The following is a 17,030-nucleotide window of genomic DNA, read 5'->3' on the forward strand; positions in this document are numbered from 1 at the left end:
CTTAGGCTCAAATCTCATGTGGTTTTGGGCAACTTCCTTCAGCTCTAGGAAACCCATTTCCTCAATTATAAAGTAGGGATAATAGGGGCACCTGGGTGGCTCAGTCAGTTAGGCGTCTGACTCTTGATTTCCACTCAAGACCCACAACAAGCTAGGTGCTGGGCATGGGATCTGCTCAAGATTCTCTCTCTCCGTCTGCCCCTCCCCCTTCCCATGCTCTCTCCTTCTCTGTCTCAAAAAATGAAATAAAAATAAAATAAAGCAGGGATAACAATTCCTTAAAATTTACTTGAGGTATGATCATACAGGGATACATATTTGATACCTGGTTTAGACTTTATACACTAACAATGATGTTCTAATCATTTTTTGATCTCATAAAATGTGGTGGTTTAGATGGGTAGGAAAAATCTTATCCCTCCAATCCTTGCAAGTGGGGTAGAATAAGGTTATGTTCTGCACTTCCCCATTTTTCCTCACTTTTAAACTTGGAATTAAGAATCTTCATTTGTAGTTAAACTCCTACTTGAATCAAATAGATGCATACCTTCCCATTATAAAAAATGTGCAGTCACCATTTTTCTATATGCCAATCACATGGCTCAATCACAAGATGTGGGTAACTACAAAAGACACCAGAACTTGCATCTAGTTGTTGCTAGAATGGGCACAAACCACGTTTTATAAAGATGTGTTTCAGTAGATGTCTTGTAATTTGTCACCAAGTCTATAAAACCCCCACATAGTATATCATCTTGGTTTTATCTTTTGTACATATCTTTTGTTGAATGTATTTATTTGTGAGAGCTGCTGCAACAAAATACCACTCACTGAGCGGCTTAAGAAACAACAATCCTCCCCCTTTTTATTCCACAGTTCTGAAGGCCAGAAGTCCAAGATCAAGGTGTCATCAAGTTTGGCTTCTCCCGAGGCTTCTTTTGTTGGTTCACCAATGACCACCTTTTTGCCATGTTCCCACTTGGTTTCCTTCTGTGTGCACACATTTCTGGTCTCCCTTTGTGTGTCCAAATTTCCCTTTGCTATGAGGACACCAGTCTGACTCACCCTAAGAATTTCAGTTTAAATTCATCTTTTTAAAGATCCTGTTTCCATATGCAGTCCTGTTTTGAGGTCCTGTTGCTTAACACTTCAACACAGGAAGTTTGAGGGAGAAGGGGACACAATTCAGTCCGCGGGAGGTGAAGCAGGAAATTCTACCCATCAAAACTGGCCTTCAGAGGCGCTTTATGGCAGGTAGGAGTTCTATACCTGTTTACATTTTTTTTTCAAGCTAAAATCATGGCCATGTTCTAAGATAAAGAAACTGAAATGTTCTGATTTCTCCTTGTGTTTCTGTAAGGGATAAACCAGAATTTCTCAAAAACTTTGGTTCTCCTTGAGATGCTCCATTGGATTTCTTCTTTGTGAGAGCATTTGGCTGTACTCTTACCTATGCGACACCCCAATTTTTACAAAAATGTCCTCCGTCATCCCCGGCTTGGCCCCTTATTTGACGGCTTCTCACTGAACTCTCAGTGTGGATTTCTAGCTTCAGTACACGGTGCCAGTGGGGAATATTCTTGGAACCCATGGTAGCTTTTGAGATCTGTATCAAGAGATCCCCGCACCAAGGCCTGCTGCCTATGGAATGTGCAGCTCACCCATTATTCCAGATCATGGGCTCCGGAAACTGAATGCAGAATAGTTCAGACCATTTGCTTCAAAGATGGGGATTCAGAGTTTACATCTCATCCCAGTTGGTTCTATGGCTTCAAGAAGGTGATGTGCTCTGAATGAGCTCAAGTTTTCCCTTGACTAAAGCCACATAAGGTAGCACTGTACACAAGCAGCCACCATCAGCTGTATTTAGGGGCATTTGGTGAAACAGCTCTGTGTATAAACTTGTATTTAATGAAGAATATTCTCATCAATATTTCCTAACAGCATTCTCTCCTCTGGGTCCCAGCGTAGGATTTTCTCTCTTTCCAGGGCCTTCTCTTGGTGCTCATTGTACTCTGTTAGAAACTGAATCTTGTAACAAAACATATTTCTTATCTTCAAATAACTGAAAAGCGTTTGACCAAACTTGTGGCCAACCACTTGTGACTGTATACGACTTCGTAACGCCAATTATATGATCTTTAAAAATGCTTGATCCCATCTCATATTCTTTTCTGTCATATTGTTCTTCTTATATTAGTTTATTTTATCTTGCTATATCACATCTCCCTTTGTGAAGTGCTTTCTATCATAACTCCTGGGTAGGAATTTTTATTTTTTCCCAATTACTATGGATGTGTATATGTGGAGGGAAAGAATTAAATGCTTCTTCTTTCTTTCTAGTGAGATGGAGTTTTTATAACCACTTGGATCCCCTATTGCCTTTCAAAGGAAGCAAATCCAATGGGAAGCACCTGGAAGACTGCCGCTTCTCTGTGATTCTAGGACATAGTTTAAACGTGATGGTTCCAATACCTCAGCCATTTCTAGGAACAGCAGTAAATGCTCTCTTGTCTTTTCTCCTTAAAGGAAAACTGTCCCTTAGGGGAAGCACCAGGTGTTGTGTGGGAAGGATGCAATTGTGTACTGACATCTTCAGGAGAAGAAAAGCCAGTGATACCATCTTAGAACTGTAACTAGAAACGTGCATGCTTAAGGTAAGCCCCCGCGGAGAGCTGAGAACCCACTCAAGGTATCCAGACCACCCCTGGAAGGACGTGGGTAGGGGGTAGCTCGAGGAATGCTTCCAGGAGAGTTCCTTGGTAAACTTGATCCACTCGGGAAACGCATTTCAGGAAGCAGGGCCAGTACCGCGGACAGCACCAGGACCCCCGCCCGGGTCGGGGGAGGCAGCAGCACCACGGACAGCACCACCGTGAGCGAGCACTGCGCGCGCTCTGGGCGGAGGGGCGGGGATAGGCGACCTTATCAGCTGATGCCTTACGTAGGCTGGATCCCCACTTTGAGAAGGCAGGTCCGGATGGGCGCGCCAGCGTTCGCCCCAAAGCCGCGGCCCCAGACGGCGTGGCGCTGGGGCTGGGGGGATAGCAGGAGGCAGATCGCAGAAAAAAGGTCCCTGCCTGGCTTCCCCGGCACGGGGTTGAGGCTGCAGCCTGCTGCCTGGAGAGAGGGGCGAGTAGGGAGGCAACGCGCAGCGAAAGTACTGCTCTGACGCACCAGCACCCCCTCCGGCACCCACAGGCCCCGGGGGCGCCCAGCTGCCCCCCGACTTGGGAGATGCTCAGCTCTGGGTGACCAGACTGCTGTCTGTGCCGGGGGAAAAGCCTGGGCATGTGACAGCTTAGGAGGGCCCTGGCTGCGCTGCGAGACGCAGCCCAGCACCCTCCTCTCAGCCACACCATCTCCCGCGTATGCTCACTGGCAGGAGGTTTCGTCAACAATCCCCAGAAACCCCGCCACCAGCCAGAGGTCGCAAATATCCCGAGTGGCTCCGGGCGCAGGGGCCACGACTGTGGTCCCGAACGCCCCTTCCGCACGCACCCCGGGCCAGTCTCCTGACCCAGCGATGGATTCACCTGTGAATCTAACCTACTGTTTTCTCTCCACCCCCGCCCCTTCGGAGACCAACCGCAGCAGTCTTGACGCCGAAGACCCGCGCCCCAGCCCGCCCCTCCACTCCGTCTTCGGTGTGCTTGTTCTGACCTTGCTGGGCTTTCTGGTGGCTGCGACGTTCTCCTGGAACCTCCTGGTACTGGCGACCATCCTCCGTGTGCGCACCTTCCACCGGGTTCCGCACAACTTAGTGGCATCCATGGCCATCTCGGACGTGCTCGTGGCGGCTCTGGTCATGCCGCTGAGCCTGGTGCATGAGTTGTCCGGCCGGCGCTGGCAGCTGGGTCGGCGGCTGTGCCAGCTGTGGATCGCGTGCGACGTGCTCTGCTGCACCGCCAGCATCTGGAATGTGACAGCCATCGCGCTGGACCGCTATTGGTCCATCGCGCGGCACCTGGAATACACACCCCGTGCCCGCAAGCGCATCTCCAATGTTATGATCGTGCTCACCTGGGCGCTCTCCGCTGTGATCTCCCTGGCGCCGCTGCTCTTCGGCTGGGGGGAGACATACTCCGAGGGCAGCGAGGAGTGCCAGGTGAGCCGCGAGCCCTCCTACACCGTGTTCTCCACCGTGGGCGCCTTCTACCTGCCGCTCTGCGTGGTGCTCTTCGTGTACTGGAAGGTCTACAAGGCCGCCAGGCTCCGCGTGGGCTCCAGGAAGACCAACAGCGTCTCACCCTGGCCGGAGGCTGTGGAGGTGGGTGTTACAGAGATCCTTGAAAATACTTTACTTGCATTCGTTCAGGCTTTATCTCCAGCACACGGACTCCAAAGTTTGTAGAAAGTGAGCTTTTTAGTTTTTTGGCGGGGGAGGGGAGGGGAGAAGCGGGAAGGACAGATGGTAACATGACTTGGCAGAACGATGGCTCAACATCAGGCAGAGCAGATTAATGTTTTAGGCCAGTCGTAAATCAAAGCAACTAATCTTTCAAAAACAGTATCTCCTGGCTTACCACCTGCTGTTCTACAGTGTCCTCATCGAGGCGTTCACCCATTTCAGAGGCTGCTTTTCTTAGACACTTCCACTGCCTCTGCGTTGCCTTTTGGGTCTGTTTCCAGCCCCATCGGGCCGTTTGTGGGCAGCAGAGGGTCACTCGTTCGCCTTCCCAAACAAGCGACAGGAGGAAATTAAAAATCTAAGGCAGACAATTCCCCAGGTCTTTACAAGTAGCCTTTTCTGTGAGACAGTAGCTACGCAACAGTGAAGTCTCTTCTCCTGTCCTCTTTCCACCATGCTTTCCTGTTTGGTTGTTAACTCTTAGTAATCCAGCCCTGTGACTGCAGATTCAGGAAATGCAGGACTGAATCCACCGGTGTGAAGATAGCTCTCCCCCCACCAGCTCTCACTGCCAAGGTCTTCCCTTGAGCCCAATTCATGTATTTAAGTTAGGTCAGAAATCTACACAGCCCCAGTTTCTGTTCTTGGCTCTGGAACAACATAAATTCCATTAAGCATATTAAACCCACACTGTGTATGGGCTTGGTGCAGGGAGTGAAGAATGATAAAGACATCATCTTTCCCAGGAAGAGCTCCCTCTAGTGAGGGCGATAGACACCTCCCGTGAGTGCTGTGATACAGTTGTGTTTTGGGATCACTAGCTAATTCCAACAACAGTCAATCAAGCTCAGAGGGACCAGAGATGTAGGTAAGGGAGAAGAAAGTGCATCCTTCTAGAAGAGGGAAAAGGGGGTCAGAGACTACCTGTCCTTTTATCCAGAACAATGGCCTCAAGCAGGGGGTGATTTATCCCCTCCAGGGGCCATTTGGAATGTCTGGAGACGTTAAGATTTGGGGGGGGGGGACATTGTTAATGCACCAGACAGGCCCCCACAACAAAAATTATTCAGAGCAAAATGACAACAGTGCCAGATTTGGGAAACCCTTTGCTATTAGATTTTGGAACTGAACGAGGAGTGCCAATGGGGCATCAAACTGCCCGGGGCTTCCACACGTGTGACGATCCACCCCAACTCCGGGCCAGGAACAAGAGCACTGGCCACTTTCAAGGGTCCTCCTCCCACATACCTCTTCTGCCGGGATGCTTATCCAGGCCAATGGTTTACAGCCAATACCAGACACAGCGTGACAAGGAAAAGCAGTCACAGTTCCATCTTGTGGAATTTACTGTAAAGTGATGCAGCCTTTCACTGCTCTGCTCTGGAGAGAACATTAGCAAAACATTTTGACATTGTTCTGCTTTTATATGTATTTTTTGCACCATTTTATTTTCTCTCTTTCTCTCTCCCTGGCACATAACTTAAGAAAATAGGGCCCTTGGTTTGCAAGACCTTCAAATGGTCCAGGGCTCCACTGTTACAGGGAAGGATGAATTACAAACCAGGTCCCCTGCTTTTTCCCTGGTAGCAGGTGCCAAAGTTTCCATATAGAGTCCTACCCCCAACTGGCTGTGTTACCTAGGGAAACACAACACTTTTTCCTTGCTTCTTTGCTAAGTTTTCTTCAAGTACCTACTGAGAGCCTAACCTCTGTCAGACACTGGGATGGGAGCCGGCAACATGAGATGGGCCTTGCCCTTGACAAACCATGTCATCATGCACCACTACTAAATGTCTGGCATAAAAAGATCATGCTGGGTTTACTGCTGACTAGTCTGTGGCAGAGCTGTGCTGGCCAGCCAGTCGCTAATCTTAAATGCCATTTTGGGGAAGCAATGGAGATCTAGGGGATGTTGCCGGGGGTGACTTCATCTGCCTGAGTCTTTCTTTATTTTTTTATTTTACTTAAATCCAATTCATTAACATAGAGTGTATTATTAGTTTCAGAGGTAGAGGTGGGTGATTCATTAGTTGCATGTAACACCCAGTGCTCAGTGCATCACGTGCCCTCCTTCACGCCATTACCCAGTGACCCCATACCTCTACCAAGCCTCAGTTTGTCCCCTAGAGTTAAGAATCTTTTATGATTTGTCTCCCTCTCTGATTTCATCTTATTTTATCGTTTCCTCCCTTCCGCTATGATCCTTTGCTTTGTTTCTTAAATTCCACATGTGAGTGAAATTGCATGATAATTGTCTTTCTCTGATTGACTTATTTCGCTTAACACAATATCCTCTAGTTTTAGCCACATCATTGCAAATGGTTAAGATTCAATTTTTTGATAGCTGAGTAATATTCCATTGTTTATTTTTTTGATATTTTCTTTAAGGTAAATTTTAATTTTTTAATTTTATTTTTTTCAGTGTTCCAAGATATTCCATTGTTTATATATACCACATTTTCTTTACCCATTCATTTGTCAATGGACATCTGGACTGTTTCCGCAGATTGGCTATTGTGGACATTGCTGCTGTAAACATTGGGGTGCAGGTGCTCCTTTGAATCACTACGTTTGTATCCTTTGAGTAAATACCTAATAGTGCAATTGCTGGGTCATAGGGTAGCTCTATTTTTAACTTTTTGAGGAACCTCCATATTGTTTTCCAGAGTGGCTGCACCAGCTTGCATTCCTGCCGACAGTGTAGGAGGCTCCCCTTTCTCCACATCCTCACCAACACCTGTTATTTCCTGACTTGTTAATTTTAGCCATTCTGACTGGAGTAAGGTGGTATCTCATTGTGGTTTTTATTTGTATTTCCCTGATGCTAAGTGATGTTGAGCATTTTTTCATGTGTCTGTTGGCCATCCGGATGTCTTCTTTGAAGAGCTATCTGTTCATGTGATCTGCCCATTATTGACTGGACTTTTTTTGTTTTTTGGGTGTTGAATCTTAGGTTGTCTTTTAGTTTGTTGACTGTTTCCTTAGCTGTGCAAAGCTTTTTCTTTTGATGAAGTCCCAATAGTTCATCTTTGCTTTTGTTTCTCTTGCCTTTGGACGTGTCTGGCAAGAAGCTGTGGTGGCCGAGGTCCTAGAGGTCTCTGCCTGCGTTCTCCTCTGGGATGCTGGTGGATTCCTGTCTCACATTTGGGTCTTTCATTCATTTTGAGTTTATTTTTGTGTATGCTGTAAGAAAGTGGTCCAGTTTTGTCCTCCTGCATGTGGCTGTCCAATTTTCCCAACACCATTTGTTGAAGAAACTGTCTTTTTTCCATTGGACATTCTTTCCTGCTTTGTTGAAGATGAGTTGACTATAGAGTTGAGGGTCCATTTCTGGGTTCTCTATTCTGTTCAACTGATCTATGTGTCTTTGTGCCAGTACCATCCTGTCTTGATGATCACAGCTTTGTAACATAGCTTGAAGTCTGGAATTGTGATGCCTCCTGTTTTGGTTTTCTTTTACAGCATTCCTTTTTTCTACTTAAGGTCTTCTGGCTCCATACAAATTTTAAGATTATTTGTTTCAGCTCTGTGAAAAATGTTGATGGTATTTTGATAGGGATTGTATTGAATGTATATATTGCTCTGGGTAGCACAGACATTTTAACAATATTTGTTTTTCTAATCCATGAGCATGGAATGTTTTCCCATTTCTTTGTGTCTTCCTCAATTTCTCTCATGAGTACCTTATTGTTTTCTGAGTACAGATTATCTCCCTCTTTGGTTAGGTTTATTCCTAGGTATCTTATAGTTATGGGTGCAATTGTAAATGGGATTGACTCCTTAATTTCTCTTTCTTCTGTCTCATTGTGAATAGAAATGCAACTGAATTCTATGCATTGATTTTATATCCTGTGACTTTGCTGAATTTCTGTGTGAGTTCTAGCAGATTTGGAGTCTTTTTTGGGTTTTCAACAAGAGGATCATGTCATCTGTGAAGAGTGAGAGTTTGACGACTTCTTTCACAATTTGGACACTTTTATTTCTTTCTGTTGTCTGGTTGCTGAGGCTAGGACTTCCAGGACTATGTTGAACAGCAGTGGTGAGAGTGGACATCCCTGGTCATGTTCCTGCCCTTAGAGGAAAAGCCGTCAGTTTTTCCCCTGTGGGTTTTTCATATATGGCTTTTATGATATTGAGGTATGTTCCCTCTATCCCTACACTGCAGAGTTTTAATCAAGAAAGAATGCTGCATTTTGTCAAATGCTTTTTCTGCATCTATTGAAAGGATCATATGGTTCTTATCCTTTCTTTTATTAAGGTGGTGTATCACATTGATTGATTTGCAGATGTTGAACCACCCCTGGATCCCAGGATTAAATCCCACTTGCTTGTGGTGAATAATCCTTTTAATATAAGTTGGATCTTATTAGCTAGTATCTTGGTGAGAATTTTTGCATCCATGCTCATCAGGGATATTTTTCTGTAATTCTCCTTTTTGGTGGGGTCTTTGTCTAGTTTTGGGATCAAGGTAATGCCTGCCTCACAGAATGAGTTTAGAAGTTTTCCTTCCATTTCTATTTTTTGGAACAGTTCCAGAAGAATAGGTATTAATTCTTCAAATGTCTAGTAGAAATTCCCCTGGAAGCCATCTAGCCCTGGACCTCTTTTTTGTTGGGAGATTTTTGATTACTGACTCAATTTCTTTGTTGGTTATGGGTCTGTTCAGGTTTTCTATTTCTTCCTGTTTTAGTTTTGGTAGTTTATACATTTCTGGGAATTTATGCATTTCTTCCAGCTTGCCTAATCTGTTGGCATATAATTGCTCATAACATTCTCTTATAATCATTTGCATTTCTTTGATGTTGGTTGTGATTTCTCCTCTTTCATTCATAATTTTATTTATTTGGGTCCTTTCTCTTTTCTTTCTGATAAGTCTGGCCAGGGGTTAAAAGAAGGGCTTCTGAGGGATGCTTGGGTGTCTTGGTTAAGCAGTAGACTCTTGGTTTTGGCTCAGGTCATGATCTCTTGGTTATGGGATTGAGCCCCACATTTTGCTCTGCACCCAGTACAGAGTCTGCTTTGGATTCTTTCTCCCTCCCTCTCCGCCCCTTCATGTTCATGCTCTCTCTCGAAAAAATAAACTCAACTTAAAAAAGAAAGGCCTCTGAATTTGCTTTATATAATGCATTTTATATTTTTATGTTTTAAATTTTCACAGCTGGATTAGATAGCTCCTCCCTTTTCTATCCTTCTACTTGTAAGCATCTGTTTTTCCCCTTCTGAGGGGACTCCAACGAACTTCACTTTCTGGTACAGATTTGTAGTCCAGGACAATAAAAACTTCTTTCAATACTCTCATGAAGTTTTAAGTTCTATAACAATTTTTATTTTTACTTTCTCTCTGAAGTTTAGGAAAAATCTAAGTTATAACTGTTAACTGAACTGCAGGCCAGGGTTTTAACTGAAAATCTATAGGTTTGACTTCTTACCTGGCACTTCTACTGTGTGACTTTGCTTTTTCTGAGACACCTCTAAAGACAGTGCATTTAGGAGTTCGAACAGAAACATGCAAGACCTAGGTCTGCAAGGCAGGTGTGTTTGGGGATGTTACAAAACCTTTGAGACTACTTTAGAGTTAGAATTTTGCTTAAGACCTTAACATACCAATTAAAGAAGCTGTTAACTGTTTGGTATTTCTCTCTCCTCTTAAATGATTTAATTTATTAATTTTGGCTTGGTCAGAAGTTCCTTATAAAGATTTTTAAAAGGCATTTGTCAAGAAAAGGACAAGAGTTAGGATTATAGGGCAATTTAAAATCAGAAGTCAAAGTTTTTAAAGGAGAAGCTAAAGACCTTGGCTTAGACAAACCATGACACAAAAGAACCTCCAAGAGCTGTGTGAATAATGTCTCAGATCCCTGACCAGAGGCTAACAAGGCGCCACACAATCACCAGCCCAACACGCACTGAGCTGGAATACGAGCTAAACACAGTGACATTCTTTCACAAACTGAGACCCAAAGCAAAGTTTGATTCATTGCTTTCCACAAATTGCTCTTAGGTCTAACAGTCCTCAAACCATTAGCCCTTGGGTCTGACTTGAAATGGATTAGTAGCTTATCAAGGCAATGCCTTATAGAACAATCCTTTATACACTCAACTGAAAGAAAGGCTCTCCAGGAGAAAACATTTAAAAATTACCAATGAAACAGAGACTTTGCACGTATAGGCAAATAACAGCAAAAGCAAAGCAAGTAGCAGGAGAATAAGTACATGAAGGGCACAAAAAATATTTGCTAAATGGTACACCTCCAGGATGAGAGATCTAACGGGCTTATGCAAAAATCTAAGTCAATTATCAAATGGTATACATCTCAATGAAAGGTCTAGTTACTTGATACAAAAACCTAAGCCTGAAGACCTTGAGGGAAGGCACTTTCGGTTACAAGTCCTAGGATAACGAAATGCAGAGAACAAGAAGAGCCAATGAGACTGGCACCCTGGCTGCAGATCCTGAGGGCAACTGGACTTTGGGGCCCAGAAATACACCTGTGGTCCAAGCATCTTGGGAGCATCTTCAAAATCATCTCAGTGGACACTCTAGAGCTGTCTAAGGGTGATACGAGCACCACACAGAATCTGAGATGGAAACACAAGCCAAGCCTGCTGCTTACCATAGTAAGAAAAAGCTACATTTGTCAGGTACTGTCTCTAGCACAGGGCAGAATGCCAGCCATCTCTGGGGCCTGTGGACAGCACGGAGTTCAGGAACTGGAGGGCAGTCAATGCATATCACCTTAAAGTGGGGTTACTCGGTGACACTGCTGTTGATTGACGATCAGAGGAGCATTTATTGGGGTGAGTCCTACCCTAGTTGGCAGCCATGGATTGGTTGGTTTGCAGGTTTGTATTCACAGAGCTGTATGGTCCCTGATCAGCCAGAGATATTTAAACACGTGGCAAGGCTCCTTGTGATCATAGCTACAGAAGAATCTGTCTTTTCCTAAGTTAGTTGGGAAGTTTGAGGAACGTTTTCACTCTTCCCCTCGTGGAGCCGTCACTCAACATGCAAGACCATTTCTAGCATGAGCATCCTGCCTCATCTGTCCATCCTCTGTTCTGACAATGGTCTCGTCTAACTTGCAAATCACCCAAAACAACACTTCTGAGGTAAGGGTCTTCATCCCTGAGCTTTGTACCCATTATGGATGGTAATCTGTTGATTATCTGTGGTATTAATAGGAAAGGGCAGCCAAATGGTAGAGGAAATTAAGGAAACACATTAGATTTATGATTAACAGGTGAATTATTATTTAGCACACAACCATTTTGGGAAAGATGAGAAGTCTAACATGTAAGTCCATGACCCCCAAAGAATGCATATATGTGGAGAGATTAGGCTAATTGTTCACTTAGAGAAATTTTTTTTTTTAATTTTCAGCGTAACAGTATTCCTTGTTTTTGCACCACACCCAGTGCTCCATGCAGTCCCTGCCCTCCCCAATACCCACCACCTGGTTCCCCCAACCTCCCACCCCCCGCCACTTCAAACCTCTCAGATTGTTTTTCAGAGTCCATAGTCTCTCATGGTTCACCTCCCCTTCCAATTTCCCTCAACTGCCTTCTCCTCTCCATCTCCCCTTGTCCTCCATGCTATTTGTTATGCTCCACAAATAAGTGAAACCATATGATAATTGACTCTCTCTGCTTGACTTATTTCACTCAGCATCATCTCTTCCAGTCCTGTCCATGTTGCTATAAAAGTTGGGGATTCATCCTTTCTGATGGAGGCATCATCCTCCATAGTGTATATGGACCACATCTTCCTTATCCATTCGTCCGTTGAAGGACATCTGGGTTCTTTCCACAGTCTGGTGACCATGGCCATTGCTGCTATGAACATTGGGGTACAGATGGCCCTTCTTTTCACTACATCTCTATCTTTGGGGTAAATACCCAGTAGTGCAATGGCAGGGTCATAGGGAAGCTCTTTTTTTAATTTCTTAAGGAATCTCCACACTGTTCTCCAAAGTGGCTGCACCAACTTGCATTCCCACCAACAGTGTAAGAGGGTTCCCCTTTCTCCACATCCTCTCCAACACACGTTGTTTCCTGTCTTGCTAATTTTGGCCATTCTAACTGGTGTAAGGTGGTATCTCAATGTGGTTTTAATTTGAATCTCCCTGATGGCTAGTGATGAAGAACATTTTTTCATGTGTCTGATAGCCATTTGTATGTCTTCATTGGAGAAGTGTCTGTTCATATCTTCTGCCCATTTTTTGATATGATTGTTGTTTTGTGTGTGTTGAGTTTGAGGAGTTCTTTAGAGAAATTTCATATGCGAAGTGATGGGCATTGAGGGGTGCGTGTGCTGTGATGAGCAATGGGTGTTACATGCAGCTGGGGAGCTGCTGAACACTGAAAATAAACAAATAAATAAATGATAACAGTGTTATAAAGATAATTAGGAAAAGCCTAATTTGGCTTGAATGTTCACTTTCTTTTACCTTATTACTTCTTTTTCTGTGAATCTACTCATGAGCATGTTGAGTATTTGGTAGAGTAATTCATAGAATTCAACTCTCCAGACTTGGTTAGGTGCCTGGTTGCTATCATTGGTTAGTAAGGAGCAAAGATCTAAGGAGTCCCTGATTCGGAAAGCCACAGGTGAGCCACCAAGAGACATTAGACAACTAGAAACCTAAAACCTCCCAGACAACAAAGATCTTCCTCCTAGCAGGGCCTCTGCTATCCCAGAAGCACCATTTTAAATCAGTGACCCTCTTTCTTCTGACAACTGAGTTGGTGTTGAATGCCACACCAAGAGAAGTGTCAGTGCTGATCAACATTTCACACTGAGGTCCTAGAAAATGTGCTTTTCCGAGACACATGGAGTTCTAGGACTCACCTATAAACAATTCCTGACTCCAAGCAAACCATAAAAAGAAAGTAATTAGAAAAAATATTTAACTTGAGTTTAGACTAGAACCCCAAGGGGTTCTCATGGAACACGTCAAGAATTGTTGAAACATGACACTTGAATCTTTGTTGGAAGGACCCGTGGATGTGGGCCCCCACCCTGCTGTACTAATAACTCTGTGAGAAAGGAGCATGAATCTAACACCTGTGAAGGAACATTCTGCTGGAACACCCTACTGACGTGGGAGAAATCATCCTGAAGACAAACTTAGAAATACAATACCTGGAACCTGTTTGAGAACACACTTCACTCACCAGGAGAACTGTGACACAGAGGAAAACCCTTGCAGGTCCAACGAATGTATGTTCTATTTGGGAATAACTCTTCCTCTGTAAGAGCCTGGTAGGCCATACCGGAAGAACGTGAGGTTTTATAGTATAATTGCCAAATAGCCTTTGAATCAGGGCTGCACATAGGGCACTTAACCTCCCTTTACAAGGACCATGACTGAAGCAATGGGCTTCCATGAAACAGTCTTATAATAGTTAGGCTCCCTTCCTAAGACTTATTTTTATAGAAATACTCAAATCCTACACTTAAATGTAGGTTATGCACCTGGACGAGCAACCACTGTGGTCCCATCCCTCAGATGAATGATGAGCTACAGCCTGACATGGCAGCCCTTTTGGATATAGGATGGGATCTGAGTGTAGGGATGGGCAGAATCTCAAGAGAGGCAGATACTCTGAGTGTCAATCACTAGGAAAGAAGATGGTTCCCCAGAATGGAAACCTTGCAACCTCTTCCACTATGCAACAGGAAACTCCTGCAAATTGAATGTGCAACTTTGGGGGTCTATCTCAGCCTTACAGAAGGTTGGCTTTACGTTGGTAGTTTCGTTGTGGAGCTCATTGTGTCTTGCAATGGAAAGTTGAATATATAAAGGACTGAACGTGGGCTTCTGGAGTCAGTTTGCAAAGGCTAATGACCACAGGGAAGGCAGACATGGAGTCACAATGGGAGGGGCTGGTCAGGTCCCAAGAGTGTGCCATATCTCAAAAGCCGGAATATCTGGGTGTGTGTTGCTGTGTTTATTTCTACTTTAACAAAAGTCTAGTTTTAGTGTTCTGCCTTCATATCAGCTGTGCTGTAGAGAACTGAGGGGTGGGTGCAAGGGACTCACAACCTGAGTGGCCAGTGTTACCACCAAAAAAGTGCTGAGAGGGAGGAGAATTTCAGGGGGGGGGGGCGCGTGGTTTAACGGTCAGGACCAGAATTCTCCTTCAGTTGCCATCTTTGGAAAATGGGGGGAAATGTCTTCCCTGATGCCATTTCAGGATTGAGTTTTATTAAAAATTTGGTGGGTTTCCCTGTTTTATGCTGGAAAATGAAACTATACATTGTGTTTGCATTTCCGTAAATGAATTCCCCGCAATGCACTAGCAGACATGTGCCAATAATCTGAGAAAGCTTACTATCGTGCCATCTCGGGGTGAGACTGGGATATAGAAAGAGAGACTTTCAATTCTCGTTTTATGTCTATTGTTAAGGGGTGCAGCATGGTGCACTGTTTGTTCCAATATTGATCTTTTCAATTATGCAGGAATCCGTGTTTCGTTATTCAAGGAAATGATGGGAAGGCTATCGCTCAAGTTTAATAATTCATACATCAACTAATATCGCTTTAACCATAGGATTCCTGTGTATGCCTGATATTTTATATGATAGACAAGCCGATATCTTTTGACTCTAATTTATGGATGTAGCCATGAACTGGGTAGGTGGTTTAGGTTGACGAGAATGACCTTCTGACTTGGCCCTTTGTCTGAAAGCTTGTGTGCTGCCTGAGAGAGAGCTGTGTAATTCTCCTTCCCAAACGCACTGGGGTCACAGAATGCTGGTGTTGGGAAGAATAAAATCTAATATCCATGCAGTCCCACATACCGGTGAATGCTTGATTGGCCCAGAAAGCCTGCCTGGGCCGGTTAGCTTGCTAGTTTAGTAAATCTGTCCACTGTGATTTCTCCATATTTAGGCTGTCTTTTTGTCAGATATTCCTTATTTCAATTCCCCAAAGATGGAAGTAAAAGGACTGGAATGGAGGGAAGAGCCCCTTTCCCAGAAATCCCACGTCTCTGGAGAAGGGACTGGAATGTGGACAGCTCAGTTCTGTGGAAACCTGCCCACAGGGGACCTGGGAGCACCCAAATGGGGAGAACCTAAGAGTCTGGAGTCTGTTTTCCACGAAAGTTGGGGAAAGGAAAGGACACAGAATAAGCCCGGAAGGAGATCAGTGTCCTGGTGAGTGAACTGTCCCCAACAGTCATAGGAAGCTGACACCAGAAGAAATTCTAGAAAATTCCTTCAGGGAGGATTCACATGAACACAAAAAGCTGTTAAAATTTCAGGAAATCAGGCTTTTATTGTCCAAGGGGTTGGTAAGGATTGAGCACGCTTTTGATTACTCCTGGACCTTTGTCAGTAAATTATGTCCTACATGACCGATCTATTTCTGTTTTCCTTGCTGAGTAGACAGCAACAGGGAATTCGTGTTCGCCACATTTATTAGAGATGCTCCCGTTCTCCTTCCATTTCTAAGATGTAAGCACGCGCCCCAGCCCCATCCCCATGTTTCCACAGCTGAGGGTGGGCTCCACAGGCTGCCAGTTTCCTACACCCAACTGTCAAGGACTTCCTCTTCCGATGGATGGGCAGGAGCCCAGCATCAGTGTCCGGTTCAGCTCACATGCCTGACGGGCATGAGGAGCCCTTCATGGAGCTTCTGCTGATCTTTTCCAGGCGAAGACCTCTGCGCAGCAGCCCCAGATGGTGTTCACCGTCCGCCACACCACCGTCACCTTCCAGACAGAAGGGGACACGTGGAGGGAACAGAAGGAGCAGAAAGCTGCCCTGATGGTGGGCATCCTCATCGGGGTGTTTGCACTCTGCTGGCTGCCCTTCTTCACCACGGAGCTCATCGGCCCTCTTTGCTCCTACGACATCCCCGCCGTCTGGAAGAGCATCTTCCTTTGGCTCGGCTACTCCAACTCCTTCTTCAACCCGCTCATCTACACAGCGTTCAACAAGAACTATAACAGCGCCTTCAAGAACTTCTTTTCTAGGCAACACTGAGCGTGAGGCCTGGGGAGGAAGGGGACAAGATCCTCGAACTCAGTGAAATTTCCAGCTCCATCTGTTTCCCCGTCCCTACCCATGGATCCCTTCCACATGGAAGAGGCACATCCTCCAGGCTCTCCTGGGTCATCTTCAGAACTAGCCCTCACTTCCCCACTCCTAGGTAGGAATGTGGGTCTTCACAGGCAGTTTGGGTGCCCTTTTTTTTTCTTTTACAATTTTTAGGGGACGCCTGGGTGGCTCAGTTGGTTGGACGACTGCCTTCGGCTCAGGTCATGATCCTGGAGTCCAGGGATTGAGTCCCGCATCGGGCTCCCAGCTGCTTCTCCCTCTGAACTTCTCCTTGCTCAAGCTCTCTCTCACTGTCTTTCTCTCAAATAAATAAATAAAATCTTTTTTTTAAAGTCTTTTACTATTTTTAAAAAAGATTTTATTTATTTATGTGACAGAGAGATCACAAGTAGACAGAGAGGCAGGCGGGGGGAAGGGGGAAGCAGGCTCCCTGCTGAGCAGAGAGCCCGATGCAGGATTCGATCCCAGGACCCTGAGATCATGACCCGAGCCACCAAGATGCCCCTGGGTGACCTTCTTGATCTAACCTAATCTGTTATTGTTCACTCTGCACCTAACAGACACAGACTTTGCCCACAAAATGCCCTTCCCCCTCCCCCCAATCCACTCCAT

At 45.0% G+C, this 17,030-nt stretch overlaps 1 protein-coding gene across 5 annotated transcripts; it reads left to right on the forward strand.

The window, feature by feature from the left end:
* Positions 1-225: 225 nt before the first annotated feature.
* Positions 226-16,564, forward strand: HTR5A (5-hydroxytryptamine receptor 5A). 5 transcript variants are annotated; one of them, XM_047696051.1, is made up of 5 exons: positions 226-1,254; positions 2,530-2,657; positions 3,584-4,270; positions 15,247-15,512; positions 16,011-16,242. In XM_047696051.1, exons 2-5 carry the CDS (start codon positions 2,649-2,651, stop codon positions 16,123-16,125), a joined length of 1,077 nt encoding a protein of 358 aa, XP_047552007.1. In that variant the 5' UTR covers positions 226-1,254; positions 2,530-2,648; the 3' UTR covers positions 16,126-16,242. The 5 variants fall into 5 exon arrangements, with proteins under 5 accessions (XP_047552007.1, XP_047552004.1, XP_047552003.1 ...); XM_047696048.1 differs by having other exon boundaries at positions 226-982; positions 1,159-1,254; positions 2,530-4,270; XM_047696047.1 differs by having other exon boundaries at positions 2,530-4,270.
* Positions 16,565-17,030: the final 466 nt, after the last annotated feature.

This window comes from Lutra lutra, chromosome 11, assembly GCF_902655055.1.
Source record: "Lutra lutra chromosome 11, mLutLut1.2, whole genome shotgun sequence".
NCBI classification, from domain to species: Eukaryota; Metazoa; Chordata; class Mammalia; order Carnivora; family Mustelidae; genus Lutra; species Lutra lutra.

Coding starts and splice junctions, on each gene's coding strand:
- HTR5A (XM_047696047.1), top strand. CDS start 3,527: ATGGATTCACCTGTGAATCTAACCTACTGTTTTCTCTCCACCCCCGCC. Junction 4,271..15,246: donor CCTGGCCGGAGGCTGTGGAG/GTGGGTGTTACA, acceptor CTCCATATTTAG/GCTGTCTTTTTGTCAGATAT. Junction 15,513..16,010: donor GGAAGGAGATCAGTGTCCTG/GTGAGTGAACTG, acceptor GATCTTTTCCAG/GCGAAGACCTCTGCGCAGCA.